Source organism: Berghia stephanieae, chromosome 1 (assembly GCF_034508935.2).
Source record: "Berghia stephanieae isolate SIO BIC M18660-M18661 chromosome 1, UCSD_Bste_1.3, whole genome shotgun sequence".
Classification (NCBI taxonomy): domain Eukaryota; kingdom Metazoa; phylum Mollusca; class Gastropoda; order Nudibranchia; family Aeolidiidae; genus Berghia; species Berghia stephanieae.
In genome coordinates this window covers 61,510,474-61,527,501 of record NC_088360.1, presented here as the reverse complement: position 1 = coordinate 61,527,501, position 17,028 = coordinate 61,510,474, and the positions used below count along the sequence as shown (strand labels likewise).

At 37.1% G+C, this 17,028-nt stretch overlaps 2 protein-coding genes across 4 annotated transcripts in view; one reads left to right on the top strand and one right to left on the bottom strand.

The window, feature by feature from the left end:
- Positions 1–17,028, bottom strand: part of LOC144978858 (putative ferric-chelate reductase 1) — a 113,304-nt gene that overhangs the window by 70,010 nt on the left and 26,266 nt on the right. For both annotated transcript variants that reach the window (XM_078925438.1, XM_078925447.1), the window contains 2 exons: positions 15,998–16,095; positions 1–131 (listed from right to left, as the gene is read on the bottom strand). The exon at positions 1–131 is cut by the window's left edge and continues 137 nt beyond it. In XM_078925438.1, the coding sequence (XP_078781564.1) occupies positions 1–131; positions 15,998–16,095 (229 nt within the window). The remainder of the gene's footprint in view (positions 132–15,997; positions 16,096–17,028) is intronic.
- Positions 3,498–11,286, top strand: LOC144978843 (uncharacterized). 2 transcript variants are annotated; one of them, XM_078925412.1, is made up of 6 exons: positions 3,498–3,595; positions 6,733–6,813; positions 7,605–7,677; positions 8,747–8,842; positions 10,044–10,139; positions 10,737–11,248. In XM_078925412.1, exons 1-6 carry the CDS (start codon positions 3,569–3,571, stop codon positions 11,153–11,155), a joined length of 792 nt encoding a protein of 263 aa, XP_078781538.1. In that variant the 5' UTR covers positions 3,498–3,568; the 3' UTR covers positions 11,156–11,248. The 2 variants fall into 2 exon arrangements, with proteins under 2 accessions (XP_078781538.1, XP_078781530.1); XM_078925404.1 differs by lacking the exon at positions 3,498–3,595 and having other exon boundaries at positions 6,509–6,813; positions 10,737–11,286.

Below are 17,028 nucleotides of genomic sequence, written 5' to 3'. Positions count from 1 at the left end.
TGTTGTTGTTGTTGTTGTTGTTCCCACTGCTTCCCGCTGTAACACTGCTGGTACCGCTTTCGGCAACAATCTTGACGGGATCAGCAAGTATTTTCGTCCAGTATCTGTCTTTCGTCTCTACTACTGTGGCTCTGTGAGGAAATTAAAATGGGAGATATAACTAACACTGACATATATCCGTTTACAATCTGTTGAAATTGTGAAAGCCTAAGAAACGTGTGTGCTCGGGCTGAGATTTCCATTGCTGAGAAATGGCAAACAGAAGAGTATACGAGACATAACCAAAAGCTTGGTCAGATCCTCGTGTATACCAACCGTCCAATGGAAGCTATCTTTCCTAGTTGGAAAAAGAGAGATTTAACTAAACACGTAATCCACCGACAATCCAGAGTCTACGAATGTGCCCAGGTATTTCAATGTGTCAACAATTTGAATGGAAACCCCCCCCCCCCCAAACCCAAGATTAAAATATGATTTACTTTTCAAGTTCTTGTTCCCTGCGGTGGGTTTTGTGCCTGTTGTGTGTTCGAGTCCTAAGCTGGGTTCGAACCTAGTAGGCCCAATTCTTTTCCTAACTGAATAAATTCACGCCTAAGTGTAACGCCGGTAGCCATGACTAATCAATTACATATTGAACTGCAGAAGGTGAATGAGAATGATGCAATCGATCGAAGTGGACCAGAAAGGTCAAAGCTGAAGCAAAAGAAATATAGAGCAAATTAACCGTTAAAGGTTAAGCTTGAATTTGAACTTATGAAGCACCAACATTAATGAATTTTAGTGAAGTAACCACACACTGTGGAAAGGTTATTTCGCAAAGCCAAATTCCAATATTCAACACACACAGAACTTAGAAAGAATACTGATTGCCATAGGTTTGATTGTGCAGCTCGTTTCAATAGAGATACATTACTATTGACCGTTACACGTTAAACAACAACTTACAAGAGTAGCTAACTTGAAACTTTAGTGACAGTCTTGAATTTGCTTGGTTAGCTCACAAAAAACGCGATTGTTTCAAGTCCTTGACTTGTCAGAGACTAAACGTTAGTCAGCCTTCATAAAAACGGGCCCAAAAGATGCATTACACAAAGTATATATTCAGTTCCAATGACATAGGAATAAGCTCTCGGGAAACAGAAGTTCTGGTCAAGAGAAACCATTAAAATCCCAAGATGGTAGTGTCATCACAGATGAAAAGGAGAAAATTGAATGATAGAGAGAATATTTCCCAAACTTTCTGAACAGATCAGACCCATCTTCTTACACATATATCCCAGAAGCAGAAATGGAAGTAGAGGTTAATCTTGGTCCAATCACTGAGCATGAGGTGCACGAGGCAATACAACAACAAAAAATGGCAAGGTCCCAGATATTGACAAAATCAGTGCGGAAATGTTTAAAGCGAACTCGTAAGAAATGTCCAAAATTCTCAGTAAATTGTTCAGCAACATTTAGGAAAAGGAAGAAATACCAGAGGATTAGATGAAAGGCATCATCCATAAAATAGCCAAGAAAGGAGACCAGAGAAATTGTGCTAACTGGCGTGGAATCACACTCCTGTCCGTAACGAGCAAAATCTTTAATAGAATCCTTCTGAAAAGACTCTCATCTCGCATTCTTCGAAAAGAGCAAGCAGGGTTCAGAAAAGGGAAGTCATGTAGTGACCACATATTTACCCTGATACAAATCCTGGAGCAAAGCATTGAATGGAACAGCCCCCTCTACACCATTTTTGTCGATTTTGTAAAAGCCTTTGACAGCTTACACAGAGAGTCCCTGTGGAAAATCGCCATTATGGTATACCGATGAAGATGGTCAACTTAATAAAAACAATGTACAGCAACTACCAATGCCAAGTGATCTGTGGAAACAGTTTAACAGAGAGCTTTAATGTAACAATTGGTGTAAAACAAGGCTGCATACTATCCCCGCTTCTGTTTAACCTGGCTATATACTGGCTCATGAAAAAATACAATTGATGGTAAGAAGAGAGGCACTCGCTGGACACTGACATCCTTTCTGGAAGATATAGACTACGAAGATGATATCGCATTAGTTTCCAGTACACACAGAGATGCCTCAGAGAAACTAAACATACTACACAAGAACGCATCGAAAATTGGACTGAAAATAAATTTCGATAAGACTGTGTACATTAGGGTGTATCCAAAACATGACAGTGAAATTAGGATAGATGAACAGATAATTGAAGAGGTAACAGAGTTCTCCATCCTTGGATCCAAAATAACAAACGACGGAAATACAGAACACGATATCAAGCACAGAATTCAAAAGGCAAACCAGGGTTTCGGCATGCTGAAAAACTTTTGGAAATCAAAGCAAATTATGAGAAAGATAAAGCTAAAAATATGCAAGAGCAATGTTTTAAGTGTACTGCTTTATGGAAGTGAAAGCTGGAAAATGACATCCTCCTTAACACAGAAACTAGAAACCTTTCAGAACAAGTGTCTAAAAATAATTTTTTATTTATTTTGGCTTACAAAAATGAAAACAGTGGATCTATTAAAGAAAGCTTACTGCACTAGCATTGAAAGCCAAATAAAAACAAGAAGATGGCGTTGGCTGGATCATGTGGCCAGAATAGAAAAAGGGTCACTTCCCAAGACAGCCCTCTACTGGACAGCAAATGGGAAGAGAAAGCGGGGAAGACCCAAAGAAACATGCCAACGACTATGGAGAAAGAATTAAAGGAAGCAGGCCTGTCCTGGAATACAGACACCACAAAAGCAGCCGATCTCAAAAAAATGGAGATGTCTGGTGGATGCCCTATGTACCTCAAGGCCCGAAGAGGATTAAGTAAAAAAGTAATAATATATAAAGGAATAACATATAAACCGCCGAAATTAAGTGCTCCTTTAATATTAATGGAGCGAAAAATATAATATATAAATAGAATAGTTGAATTACTATCGACTCCTACAGATCTGTTTCATGCCTTTTACTTTGGGAAAACTACGAGGAGCGAAATCGTTATTGTTGTTACTATTTCGTAGTATTTATAATTGTGTGTTGCGATTTCACTCCCCGTAGATTGTCCAAAGTAAAAGGCTTGAAACAGATCTGTGGGAGTCACTAGTAGTTAACATATTAGATATGTATATATTTATATATATATATATATATATATATATATATATATATATATATATATATATATATATAAGTGTCTCTGTGTGCATGCGTGTGTGTGTGTGTGTGTGTGTGTGTTCTTGTATGGCATTACTTATGGGGACCAATACCTGGTTACACACCAACGTTCTGAGGACCCTTGTCATTGTGGGGCCTTACACTCGGGTCCCCATAATGGTATTGGTTTAAAACCATCATTTTGACGCCCTGAACCATTTCACCAAATTTCATCGAAGTCCCCATAATGACGTTTTACTTGAAACGTGTGTGTGGATTTTACACAATTTACGGTGTGTGAAAATATTGAATTGCGTTGGTGTGCGTCTTGTACCGCTCTTCTGAAAAAGAGTTTGAAACGGTAGACGCCAACCGGAAGTTTTTGTCTGCAATGGCTGCGCTCGGCTGACAGGCGAAGATGTGGACTTTTCAACGTAAAAAAGGGGTAAGAAATATTTTTTTCCCACTTTTAATTAGTTATTGATATGGATAAAAAGCAAGTCTAGTTTTAATTGTTCGGGATCGGATCTCTTAAAATTATTTTTTGGATTCTTACTCTTACCAATCTAACTAAACAAATCACTAAATTACGACTTCATCAGCCTAGAGTTAGAGCTCTGCGCTATGGCTATGCTATCGGCATCGGCGATTGTTAAGATTTCCGCGTTAAATTCTTAGCAATGAGGGCTGCCTTCTCTTATTATTATTTTTAGAGTTTAAATTCAGGTAATAGTAATATCGCAGTGTTGCGGTTCCCAGTCAATTCACGATTTTCTTGGGTCGATATTTCTCTCCCCACATCAGTGCAGTGAGCAGTGCTACCGGACTTTGAACTTGACAAAAAAAAATAATTCAAAATTAATCAAGACCAAGACATACGTCATTGGAAAGGTATTGCAACACAAGAACAGTGATACCACTTAAATTCCATGCTGTAGAAATAAAGTTAGTACAAAAACAAAATCTGGTACCTATCTTAAATTTCTCGAAATTCGATTTACATTATTAACAGCTTGCTGCAGGGATGGTCTGATTTCTGATGCCGGATGAAATTGGGACATGACATTTATGATACATCATCGAATAAGATTTTTAAGTTTAGTGTCATGATGTTAATAATTAATAAAAAGGGACAAGCTTTATAATTGACCTCAGTTATCAATTGAAATATTCCTGTTTCATCCTCAATGCTATTATTCAATCACTTACAATTTATACAAAACATACACCAATGGACTACTGATTGCAAACTAAATACAATGACACAAACACATGCAGCTAGGCGTAGAAACTTGACAGGCCAATCAGCGCTGATCGCAATATTTGATCGTTGCTGATTGGCTGCTTAATTTCTGTGTGACGTCATGGGATGCCATGGAATCCCCACCGACAGAGGCAATGCTAATTCACAGACATATTATGGGGTACCCCATTCACCCGGCGCCTCTCACTCGTGGCACATGAAGGCAGTTGAGTGAGATGTGTAGTGTAATGACCTTAGCGAAACCTATGTGTGCTATGGTAATGACTAATGACGTGTGTAATGACATGTAATGGTTTCCTGCCATATAGGACAAATTGGCGATTTTAATGCCAAGTTTCACAATTCTGATATGTAAAAAAAAATCTTCACGCACAATTAATTTGGTCGGATTTAATATCACTCTTGTGTTGCAATTTTCGCAATTTCATTGTCAAATGATGAAAACTTGGTGATTTGAGGGGGGGGGATGCGGGGGTTGACAGCGATTTTAGAGAAGATCCATTTCGCGATGCGAAGGCGTGCCCAGGTAGCATCGCAAATGCTGCTTTTTATAGCTGCTGTTTGCGCCATTTTCACATAAAGAGTAGCAGTTGTGATACGACTAAGCCGTTAAATAGCACATGAGTTGCATCGCAACTATAATTTTTATACAGCTGCCATTTTTGGAATTTTCACTAAAAAGGCAGTAGTTGTGACAGTTGGAAAAAATTCTAATGTCTTTTTTGCCTGAACCTGGAATCAAACCCGGGATATCTGTGTGATAGGCCACAACTCTATCAACTGATCTCAAGGGACCCTCAATTGAGCATTTGAATGCCATGTAAAAGTTGACAAGCATTCAAGAGGTAATAATATTTAGTTGCGACAGTCATATCGTTCTTGCGGCTGTTTTCAACGCTGATTTTTTCACACCATCTCACTAAAAAGCAGGAGTGAATCGCACCGCAACAATTACTTGCACACAGCTGCCATTTTTTTGAATTTTCAATAAAAGCGCAGCAGTTATGATACTTAGTCGCGAGTGAGTCACATCGTTCCTGCAGTTGTTTTCAAAGCTGCTTTTTTCACACCATTTCCCAATAAAGCAGGAGTTGCTTTACAATTACGCCATCGGATCGCAACAATCTCTCCTTTTATAGCTGCTATTTTTACTATTTTCATATACAGCAAAAAAAAAGCGTGTCGGGAGAATGACTATAGTCAGATGCGGTTATGTGAAATTAAAGCCGTAAAAGGAAGCCGTTGTCAAAAAAAATCACAACTGCTGCGCTTTTATTGAAAATTCCAAAAATGGCAGCTGTATAAAAAGTAATAGTTGTGTTGCGACTCACTCCTGCTTCTTTATGAAATGGTGTGAAAAAGCAGTTTTGAAAACAGCCGCAAGAACGATACGATTCAGTCGCAACTAAGCGTCACAACTGCTGCCTTTTAATGAAAATTCCAAAAATGGCAGCTGTATAAAATAATAGTTGCGGTGCGACTCAGGTGAAGAAGTATACACAAACTCCTAGTATAAAACGAAAAGCAAGAGGCGACAAACAAAAAAAATACGGGAACTTTGGGTTTCAATAATCCAACTTGGCATCCATATCTATCAGGCCCCGTTTTGAAAAGAAAACGAAAAAAGTCATGCACACACACACACAAACTACACACGATGCCGAATGAAATCCCCAGTCTGAAAGGACACGCTCGAAATCTTGGACACGCTGGTCGCGAACTTGACATTTCCAGCAGCCAAGGAAATCCCCCATGACGTCAGACTTGTGATCGGCGCTGACTGGCCTGTCAAGTTTCTAAGCCTAGCTGCATGTGACACAAACATCGTGAAAATCCATATTTATAAATAAGAAAGAAAGAAGAAGCTATCAAAAAATAAAAAATAAGGTCACAGCCACAGGCCCTATTTCAGGTGCCCATTTTTGAGTCATGCAGGTATCAAAGTACCTTCTAAAACATGCCTTTACTTGTTGCAAACCCTAATATCAAAAGAAAAAAAAATTAACAATTCCTATGCAGTCTGCAGTAGGCTGGGTAGCCTACACTAAGACTAAGACACTGACAGTTCTTGGCTACGTAGACTTTGAATCATTTATGATTCATCTGCTGATCTATGTGTTTTTAATTTCTTCTGGTTACTTAGTTGGTTTACTTATTTGTAATTGCCACTGTTGTAATTGACGAGGGATGAGTTTTTAAAATGCAAGCCTCCAAATTGGAGTATAATAAATGTTTTTTACATGGCTAAAGTCAACCACTCACTACATTTTTTTTTCTTTGATAAAAGTTTATGTATTTGTATTGTTTCTTTTTTTCAGAAACCGTTGAAAACTGCAAATGAAGTTTTTTCTTTACTTTCCGATTCTGGGATGATAAAGAAAGCAAAAGACAAGACTGAGGTAACTACATTGTTAATGATATGAAGGTTACATAGTTTTCTAGTCATTGATTAATTAATAATTATCTATTCAAAGACCTGCTTTGTTTGATTCATGGAATATGTATTATGACCGAAGCCTTTTCTAATTGGCTGAGATGACTCGGCTAGGTTTATGCTTTAGTTTAAAACAAGATCCTTTTTTGCTCTGAGTTGTCGTTCTTAAGTATGCTCATAGTTTAATGCTATTATCTGTCATCTGCATATTTTGCGGCCGCAAATTCCGGGCCCTTCCGCAAATTTCACAAAATTGGCAAAGTTTGGCAAATTTTCCGATTTTTGACATTTTTTTTCTTCTGAAAAAACGTTTTCTTGTGATTTCTTTTTCACTTTTAGCTGGAATTAATGATATTATTTGTCAGGATATAACGGGCAATAGATTTCATTTGAAACACCATTTTATCTAAAAGTAAAGTTGGAAAAAATTGGAAACCATTTAATTTTCATACATTTTTTCAAGGATTATGGGGAGTTTAGGGTTAAATATCATATCACGTCTAACTCTGCCCCGCAATTTTTTGGCAAATTTTGGCACTTTTGGCACATTTTGACGTTATTTTTGGCAAATTTTAGGCTCCTATTTAGCAAAAAATGCAGATGATAGTATTATGTTTGTGTAACAATGTACCTTTTTTTTTTGGTTGACTGTCAGTCTGGGTAGAGCCATTTGAGAGATGCCAGATTGGAATGCACATATATATAGCTGCATAAGTCTACTTCTAATCCTCTATTCTAATATATTTTCTGTTCCAGAATCAGAGATGTGCGAACTTAAGGCCTCCTCGTCGTGGTGGACAAATTCCTGAAGAAATAGGCAGTAATTGCAGTAAGTTTGATTTTATCATTTTCATTTTGCTTTTCTAACCACTCAAACCAAAAGGAATATTATTACCTCTTGAATGCTTGTCAACTTTTACATGGCATTCAAATGCTCAATTGAGGGTCCCTTGAGATCAGTTGATAGAGTTGTGGCCTATCACACAGATATCCCGGGTTTGATTCCAGGTTCAGGCAAAAAAGACATTAGAATTTTTTCCAATCCCCCTACCTATCCAGCAGAAAGTGGGTAGCTGGATATCATTAGACCTATTGGAAATGGGTGTAAAGTACTTTTCAAAAGACCAGTGTCCTATCCAAAGCGTAACAAGAAATTGCTACTAGTCAGCTCCGAGCTACAGGGTTAGGCTCTGGTCTTATTGGCATGAAGTCCTTTAAGGAGTTACGTATTTGAATGCCTGTTTACTCACATTAAAGATAAGAAAAAGAAAGTAAGTCATTACAGGCCTAATAGTAGCTCATGTTGGTTTCTAATAATGTGTATTACTATTACATTTCATATAGTCTATCACTAACAACTTTCCATCGGTTCTTAATTAACTTTGGACAATCCAGCTGGGTTGTCATAGAGTGAGCCAAAAATATCTTATTTTCCCCTCATTAATGAGAAAGTTCACTGCCAGGCCAAACAACCAGCAGTGCTCTGCAACAAAGATGAAAAATTATTGTTGATAATCTTATCATAGAAATCATATCCTTTCTTTTAGATACTGCATTTTGAAATGAAATAATCTTTTTATCTCTCTCTTTTTCTCTTTCTCTCTCTCTTCCTCTGCCTCTCACAATATTGAGTTTAGAATGATGGCATTGCTCTTTCATTTAGTCTGTAACATAAATGAAGATGGTGGGGGTCAGTTATAGAAAAGAGTTTTGATTATTGTACTTTCATCTCCTTGATTTAATTCTCTAACCAAGTTAGTTTTCAAAGACATAACCAGACTATATGGTTAGAGAATTACATCTACAATATATCTGATGTTTGCTTCTCTGGAGTAAAGAGAAACTTCATTTCAATTTTGCACACATGTTTTGATATATACTTTTCATGGTCATTTCAGAAAAGGACAGTGAAGACGAATATGTCCCCGAAGGCCCAAGAGAGAGTGCTTCTAGCTGCAAAACAGACAGCGATCCAGAGGATACTGATGACAAAGGTAAATAACCTGTGATGAGGTGTTTTTAGTGAAATAGAAAAGATACAAATACAATGCCGAATTAATTCTGTCTTCAGAAGAAATATGCGATACATCATGTTCCGTTTTAAAAATGTTGCTGTTTGGGGAATAGTGAATGACGCATTGGACAATTAACTAAAATATCACAAATTTGAGTATCAATTTGTTTACAGTGGAAGTCGCATTCAACGAGGTCTTTGGGACAGGGCCCCTGACCTCGTTGAATGCGACCTCTTGTTGAATGCGACTTTGTCCTAAACAAGGAATATAAATAATGAATCAGTATGAAAAAGTTAGATTTATGATTTAGCTTCCTTGACGAGCACATTACGGCACCGGGATTCTTCTGGGGTTGTTTCTTTTCATTTTAAAATTTTATTTATTTACATATTTAAAAAAAAAAAAATTTTGCATTTCAATGCATGTATTTTATTAATAAGATTAGCCCTTGTCCTTTATTCATACAAAACTGAGACCATCACAATTAACACTAAGTCTGTGTGATGAAATCTTAGCTGCGCATGACCTAACCATGGCACTACACGTCACATGTCTGCTGCCAGCATCTCCTCATTCATCGAAGTAAATACACCTACCCATCCTCTCCTCGCCTCACAATTTCTACCAACCCACTCCATAGAGGGACTACATGTTGTCTATGACCGACTCACCTCTTGCCTTACACATAGGAATACCTACCAGATAAAATTCTACACGACACACGGCTGAGTAGCATCGTACTACTGTAAACCACGTACTACACATTGGACAACATGAGACGTTCGTTTTGTGGAGGCAAGCAAACAGTGACGTTCAAATGAAAGTTGTGCCACTCTGTGGGTAGCATTGCTCTGGCCTGAAGCCAATGGTCTGGCCTAAATGACCTCGTTGAATGCGACTTTAGGAGCTAGGATGCTCGTTGGATGCATTTTTATTTACTAAGAAAATATAGGGCCGGGAATCGGGGATTTCTGAATCCCTCGTTGAATCCGACTTCTCGTTGAATGCGACCTCGTTGAATCCGGTGCCCACTGTATTGAGTTAGAAGAATCTTGTACATTATGTTAGATAATTGATATCTTTTTTGTGTTAAAAATGTCTTAAAAACCTGAAAATTAAACCCAACAAACTGTTTTGAAGATACAAGCAAGCATCATTCCCTCTTACAATCTTATTTCAGAAATGGACAGTGAAGACGAATATGTCCCTGAAAGCTCAGGAGAGAGTTCTTCTAGCTGCAAAACAGACAGCGATCCTGAGGATGCTGATGACAAAGGTAAATAAGAACCTGTGATGCTTTAGATTTAAAATCCAAATACAATAAGCAGGAATATACTCTAATTTACCCATAATAGTACGTACTTTGATCCCTTGAAACCTGTTTGTAACTCATTTTATACTGTGACAACACTGGTGCAATCCCACATGTCACACAGATGTATGGCCTTGAGCATTAGTTGTATTGCATGGTTATTACCAAATTGTTTTATGAAGAGAAGAATGATTTTTTTTTAATGCCTTGAGATAGTCTACTATTCTATCCAAATGAGTCAGTTGTAACCAGTCATGTTAACCTACAAAATTGAGACAGCACTTTTTTTTGGTGAAATATTTCACCCCGAGAAGGGGAAATGATTTTTTGGTTTTCCGTGAACCATATGTCGTTGTAAGAGCAGCGGCAGTGTGTGCAAATAACCTCTCCCAAGGTTCAATTGCAGTGCCAAAAGTGGGACTCGAACCCAGATCTCCCATATCACAGTGCAATGGCTTATCCGCTCGGCTATTGCGACACTTGGGGTCTACATGGTATGCATAAGTACTTTGAATTGCACAACAGCAAGTGAAGTCATGTTTTTTATTTTTGCATTTTCAGACCCCAATGAACACCAAAGAAGTCCTACAACTGCAAGTCTAGTTTGTGTTGCAGAGAGTGAGGTAGAAAGTGGTAGCGAGTCTGTCATCATCCCTCTCCCACAGCTCGATGATCAGGAGGCTGACCTTCCACAGAAAGCAGATGACATGACTGTGCAGAAAATGGTGCCAGGAGGATCGGGGGGTAAAAGAAAATGGGACAAACGACATTCTTGTTTGTATTGTGGTAGACTTTATGCTAAAATGGCTAGGCATTTAGAAAGTGTACATAGTGGGGAAATTGAAGTGGCAAAAGCTTTAGCCCATAAAGTAGGTACCAAGGACAGAAAGAGGGAATTGCAGTTATTGCTTCATCGTGGGGATTTTAAACACAACAAAACAGTGATAGATGCAAAAAAAGGTTTTTTTGATTCCGGCTAGAAGGCAACCAATAACTGACAACTTAGAGGCTTTTACAACCTGTGAAAAATGTTTTGGACTTTTTCTAAGGAAGGATTTATGGCGTCACAAGAAAAAATGTGCTGCCTTCAATAATGAAACCAAAAGCTCAAAGAAAAATACAAATTTTCTTTTACTTTCAAGTAAACAGGAAGACGATAATAGTGATTTTGAAGAAAAGATTTGAAACACAATGAGTTCCGATAGGATCTCCCTCCTTTGTCGCCATGACAGTGTCATTTTGCAGTATGGGAAAAATCTTTTTTCTAAATTTTTAGACCAGCCACATCAATACCAGTACATAAAACAAAAAATGAGAGAAATTGGCCGTTTTTTGAATGAAATGAAAAACGAATGTGAAATTGAAAATATTACACAGTGCATTGACCCCCTGTTATTTTCAACTGTTGTCAAAGTTGTCAAAGTTTTAGCAAAGTACAATTGCATCACTGGAATTTATGAAATACCTTCACTTGCTTTAAAGTTAGGCCATTCCTTAAAAGCCTGTGCAGACATTTTGAAATCAGAGGCTTTGCAATCAGGAGATACTCTATTAGAGAAACAGGCTGAAGCATTTACCAAACTTTATTCTTCTGACTGGTCACATCAAATATCATCGAGAGCTCTGCACACTCTTCACAAAAGAAGATTTAACACAGCAAGAAGACTACCTTTAGCAAAAGATGTGCAGCTTTTATATTGTTTCATTAAATCCAAGTTAACAGATGCAATAACACAATTGCGTGAACACCCAAACCCAAATACGTGGAGAAATTTAGCTGAGATTGCTCTAGCACAGGTGGTTCTTTTTAACAGACGAAGAGGCGGTGAGATGCAGAGAATGAAAATTGAAAACTATCAGAATGGATTGGCTTCAGGAAAATCTCTACAAGGGGAAATCCTGCAGAGTTTGAGTAAGTTTGAAAGAAACTTAGCCAAACAACTCGAAAGGGTAGAAATTAGAGGAAAGCGAGGGAGACGAGTGCCAGTTCTTCTACCCAAATCTCACAAGGATAGTATTGACTTGCTCCTCGATTTCAGACAATCCAGTGGGCTTGCTAACAATAACCCATATGTTTTTGGTGCTATCGGTGAAGGTGAAAATGTACTTAGAACTTCAGATGTTCTCAGGAAATTTGCCACTGCATGTGGAGCAGATCAGCCAGACTTATTGACATCTACAGCACTTAGAAAACATATTGGAACAATATGTCAGCTGCTTGATTTGAAGGAGAATGAACTGGAAGCATTGGCTGCCTTCATGGGGCATGACAAGTCTGTTCATAAAGAATACTATCGTCTTCCAGAGGACACGATGCAACTTGCTAAAGTTAGTAAGATTCTCTTGCAACTGGAGAAAGGAAAAATTGACAAGTGTAAGGGAAAGAATCTAGACGAGCTGGAATTTGCTGAAGACGAAGCAATTGATGGAGAGGAATTAAGTGCTGATGAGGATGACCTTGACGACTGCGTTCAAGGCGGTGACACAGGATGTAGCAGCATGACCCCTGATAGTACGACGATAATGCCATACACTGAAAACTGTCAGGAGGCTGATACTGTTAGAGAATCTCATAAATCAAAGAAAATCACAAACAGAGTAGTGAATAAAGAAAGGAAAGGGTGGTCTGAGGAAGAAAGAAAAGCTGTTGAAAAGGAATTAGGGAATTTTTTCTTTTTAGAAAGATTGCCTGGCAAAGCAAACATTGAAAATGCTATGAGAAATTCTCCAATCTTAGCAAACAGACCCTGGAGACAAATCAAATATTACATAAAAAATGTTCAAACTAGAAAAAAGAAATTTGTATAGAAATTTGTTCCCTATGTTATTGTATGTACGGTAGTACATAAACTAAGCATTATCTTGTTGTCGCCTTGATGTACAGACATTTGTTGTTAATTCAATTAATTGGTACCTTATGCAATTTGTGATCAGTACTTTTTCCTCCGACCTCCTCTCTCTCTCGTTCTCTTTTCTTTCTCGCTCTCTCTCTCTCTCTTTATAAAAATTTCAATACTATGTTGTTTTTGACATCAACTTAAAATCAATATGAAAACATGAACATATTTTTTTTTCAATAATGATACTGATAATAATATGTCCAATTACAGGACAATTTGTTTGTTGATGATAATAATGTTATCTCTGACCATTATATTGTGGAAAATGTCAAAACCAGATGAACACAAAAGTATTCAAAATTACTTTTTATTTTGTCTCGTTATACTCGTATCAATGAACTGAAAGTGATTTTAGCCAAATAGTCCTTAAACCAAAACAATTTGCAGAATAGTTATCAAAATCATTTCTGTTAATTAGACCAACATTCCTATTTTGACATTTGTTAACTTGTATAAAGTGATGTTTTGTGATTCTATCTTTTTCCACGTCATTATCTTTGCTTATTAGACGAGTTAAGATCTAGGCTTAATCAAACTATTGAGAAGTCACATTTTCATTCCCCGTTCTGGCATACCATTTTATTCAATAAAACATTAGATGCATTGACTTGCTAAAATGGAGTCAATTTTACCAATTGTTTAATAATGATTAATGTGTTTGTAAAAATACGCCCTGGTGCGCTAGCAAATTACCTATCTGTTCCTTTGGTTTTCAGGGTCTCACCTCAGATGTTTTTGCTTGCGCTCTTGAACACACAATTCAAACCACTGTTAGTTTATTAAGTTTTGTTTTTTCCGCCACATATATCATCATTATGTATAAAAATTGTTTATGCTTCTTTATCGTCAAGAATGGACTATTTCTTGTTGTATTTTCGTTATATGGGTTCGAGCATCTCAAACGGTAGAGCACTGTCTATTCATTAGGACCCGAATTTAGCTTCAATGAGAGCTGTCTTTGTTTCTGCCCTCTCTATCCAGAAAAAAATGGGTACCATCGTTGAATACTAAGACACGTCCAGAAAAGTTATGTGGCATAGACTAGCAGCATCCCATCAATAATGCAAAAAGTAATTTTTGTCATCCCTTCTTACACCTCAGAGAGCAAGATGTATACTCTTACTAATTTTTGAGTCTTCCTGCTCTCATAGGACTTTCGTTTGAAATTAATTAAGATTGGAATTCAATATTTCCCTCAGTTATAGTATGGCTCTTTTCACTCTTTTCTGATAATTATCATGGTATATACAGTGGAAACTCCCAATAACGACATCGCTTGGGACTGGAAGATTATGTCTTTATTGGGAGTATGTCGCTATCCAGAGTTTTTATTTTCACTACGAACATAATTTAAGTATAAGATTAGGGACTAGAGATTTGTGTCGTTATCCAGAGAATGTCGTTATTGGGAGTTTCCACTGTATTTAATAAGATAATTTTAAAATTTCCCCAGAATCAACTTCAAATCTTTATTAATCATTATTTGGCATTATTATTTGGCTATGATTATGAATAACACAAACCTCATTTAAAATCAACATATTTTTTCCGTCTTGATGATTTGACTGGATTCCACTGAACACCCTTTATACTCCTTATGATTATATGTCAATGTTCAGAACCCTACCCTTGGCATTGAGGGAGAACTTTCACTTGGTCAGTTCTACATGATTCGAATGTGTACAAGATAGATTGTTATCTGACATCAGGATCCATATGGTAGTTTAGTTGGTAGATACCTGGCCTGTAGTGTCATCATTTCAAAGCCTCATGAAGACAGAATTGTTCTGATATCATCTACTGAGCAGTGAATGTTTGGTTGCATTTCATTCTGATACAGACATAGTGACTAGAAAAATGATATGCCAATAGTAATGCAAGTCGGGTACAGCCTAAGGTTAGGAACATTTTTGTTTGGAGTATCCCGATCTATCTTAATGTCCTATTTCTTCTTTTGTTTTTACATTCTTTTCCGTATAGATGGGCATCTAATTCTCAAGGTCCTTAGAAGTAATGTCTACTGTAGACACACATCAAAGGTTCCTGCTAGTAATGGCCACATTTTAAACTCCCAAAGGTCCCTAGAAGTAATGTCTACTGTAGACACACATCAAAGGTCCCTGCAAGTAATGGCCACAGTTTAAACTCTCAAAGGTCCTTAGAAGTAATGTCTACTGTAGACACATCAAAGGTCCCTGCAAGTAATGGCCACAGTTTACACAGGTCCTTGCAATAAATGTGCACAGTTTACACACCAAGTGAGTCCCCACTAGTAATGCCCTGTCTCATCAAGTCCTCACAATGACTACACAATGTCCCTACAATGATGGTGTAAAGTGAGGCCCAAACATACTCTAGTCAAACCTTTGTTATTTGACGTATTCTAAAAAACGACACCTGCCATCATAGACGGCTGTTTTGTCCACCAATACAACGTATTGTATGTTTCCTAAACCCACTGGAAATAGAGGTACCCACAAGTCATGTGTGAAATTATGGTCCTGACAAGTCATGCCATACAAGTATGTGTGTGTGTGTGTGTGTTTGTGTGTGTGTCGTTAAGCAAAACGGCTTAAAAGCACAATTCTGTTTGTTTGTCAATCTAATTTGGGCTTTTTTTGTTGTTGTTATTTTGTTGATTTTTAAAATTATATTTTTTGTTTGTTTTATTTTGTTTATGTCTATCTCACCAGATATCATTAATTACACCAAAAACAACTTTAAATGGGGAAATGATAACTTGTGCATAATCGATTGTCTAAATCTTTATCTAAATCGCTCCAAATTGAGGCAGAGAAATTTAAATTCTCATAAAGCTATATTATTCAAGCTCCACTATGTGGCTTTTCTCTTGTTTTCAAACATATCTTGGTACGTTATTTTAACTTATAATTTAAAATGATGATCCACAATGAAACTTACATGAAGACCAACTCCCCGTCCTTCATGTCATTTGGTATTGTGTACAATGCTCTTATTCCAGGTTTACGATTCGGATTTGAGTGTGTGATTCCTGCTCCCTGAAATGGTTATAAGATAAGTTATTTAATTTAACGGTGGTGGTGGTTGTGGTGGTCATAGTGGCAACAGCAGCAGCAGCAATCGTAGTTGTAGTGATAGTAGTAACAGTAGTAATAATATTAATATTGCACACTTATATAGCGCCAATATATCATGCAATATGAGCTCTAGGGGCTTTGCAAAATTAAAATATATATCATTAAGCAAACAATGGCTACATCTATTAGATACAGGCATATTCGACATTTAAAACGCTATCAACATAGAAATGCATTTTTTTAAACAAGCAAAGAAATGTTTTCTAAAGTAATATGTCTTTAGCCTGCTTTTGAGTGCCTCCAGGGATTCTTAGTTTCTAATCTAAAAAGGAAATTTATTTCAAATGGAGGGGCCAGATGATGAAAAAGCTCTTTTACCTGCATTTAATTTGTTATGGGGCGTGCGTAACAAGACCACATCTGAGGCTGATCGTAAGTTCCGAACAGGGAATTTCAATTCAATAAGTTCATTAAGGTAATTTTAAGCAGATCCATAGAGGCACTTAAAAACCAATGTTGCTACTCTGTAGTCAATCTTACAAACGATAGGCAGCCAGTGCAGATCTTAAAGAAGTGGGGTCGCTTCATGTGACTTCTTTTTCCTTAAAACTAATCCAGCTGCATTGTTCTGACTGACTTGCAATGTTTTTAATTTTCAATTTGATATACCCGACAAAATTGAATTGCAGTAGTCGTTTCGAAAATACATGAAGATATAAGTTTTTGTCATATTTCTTTTGATATGAATTTCTGAATTTTACTAATTATCTTTAATTCAAATAATAGCTTCTTTTTCAGAAAGCTGACCTGGCATTCCATATTGTAAGATCGCTGCCAGGCAACACTCCAAGATTTTTTTATCTGATAAACGAAATTTATAGCGCATCAAATGAC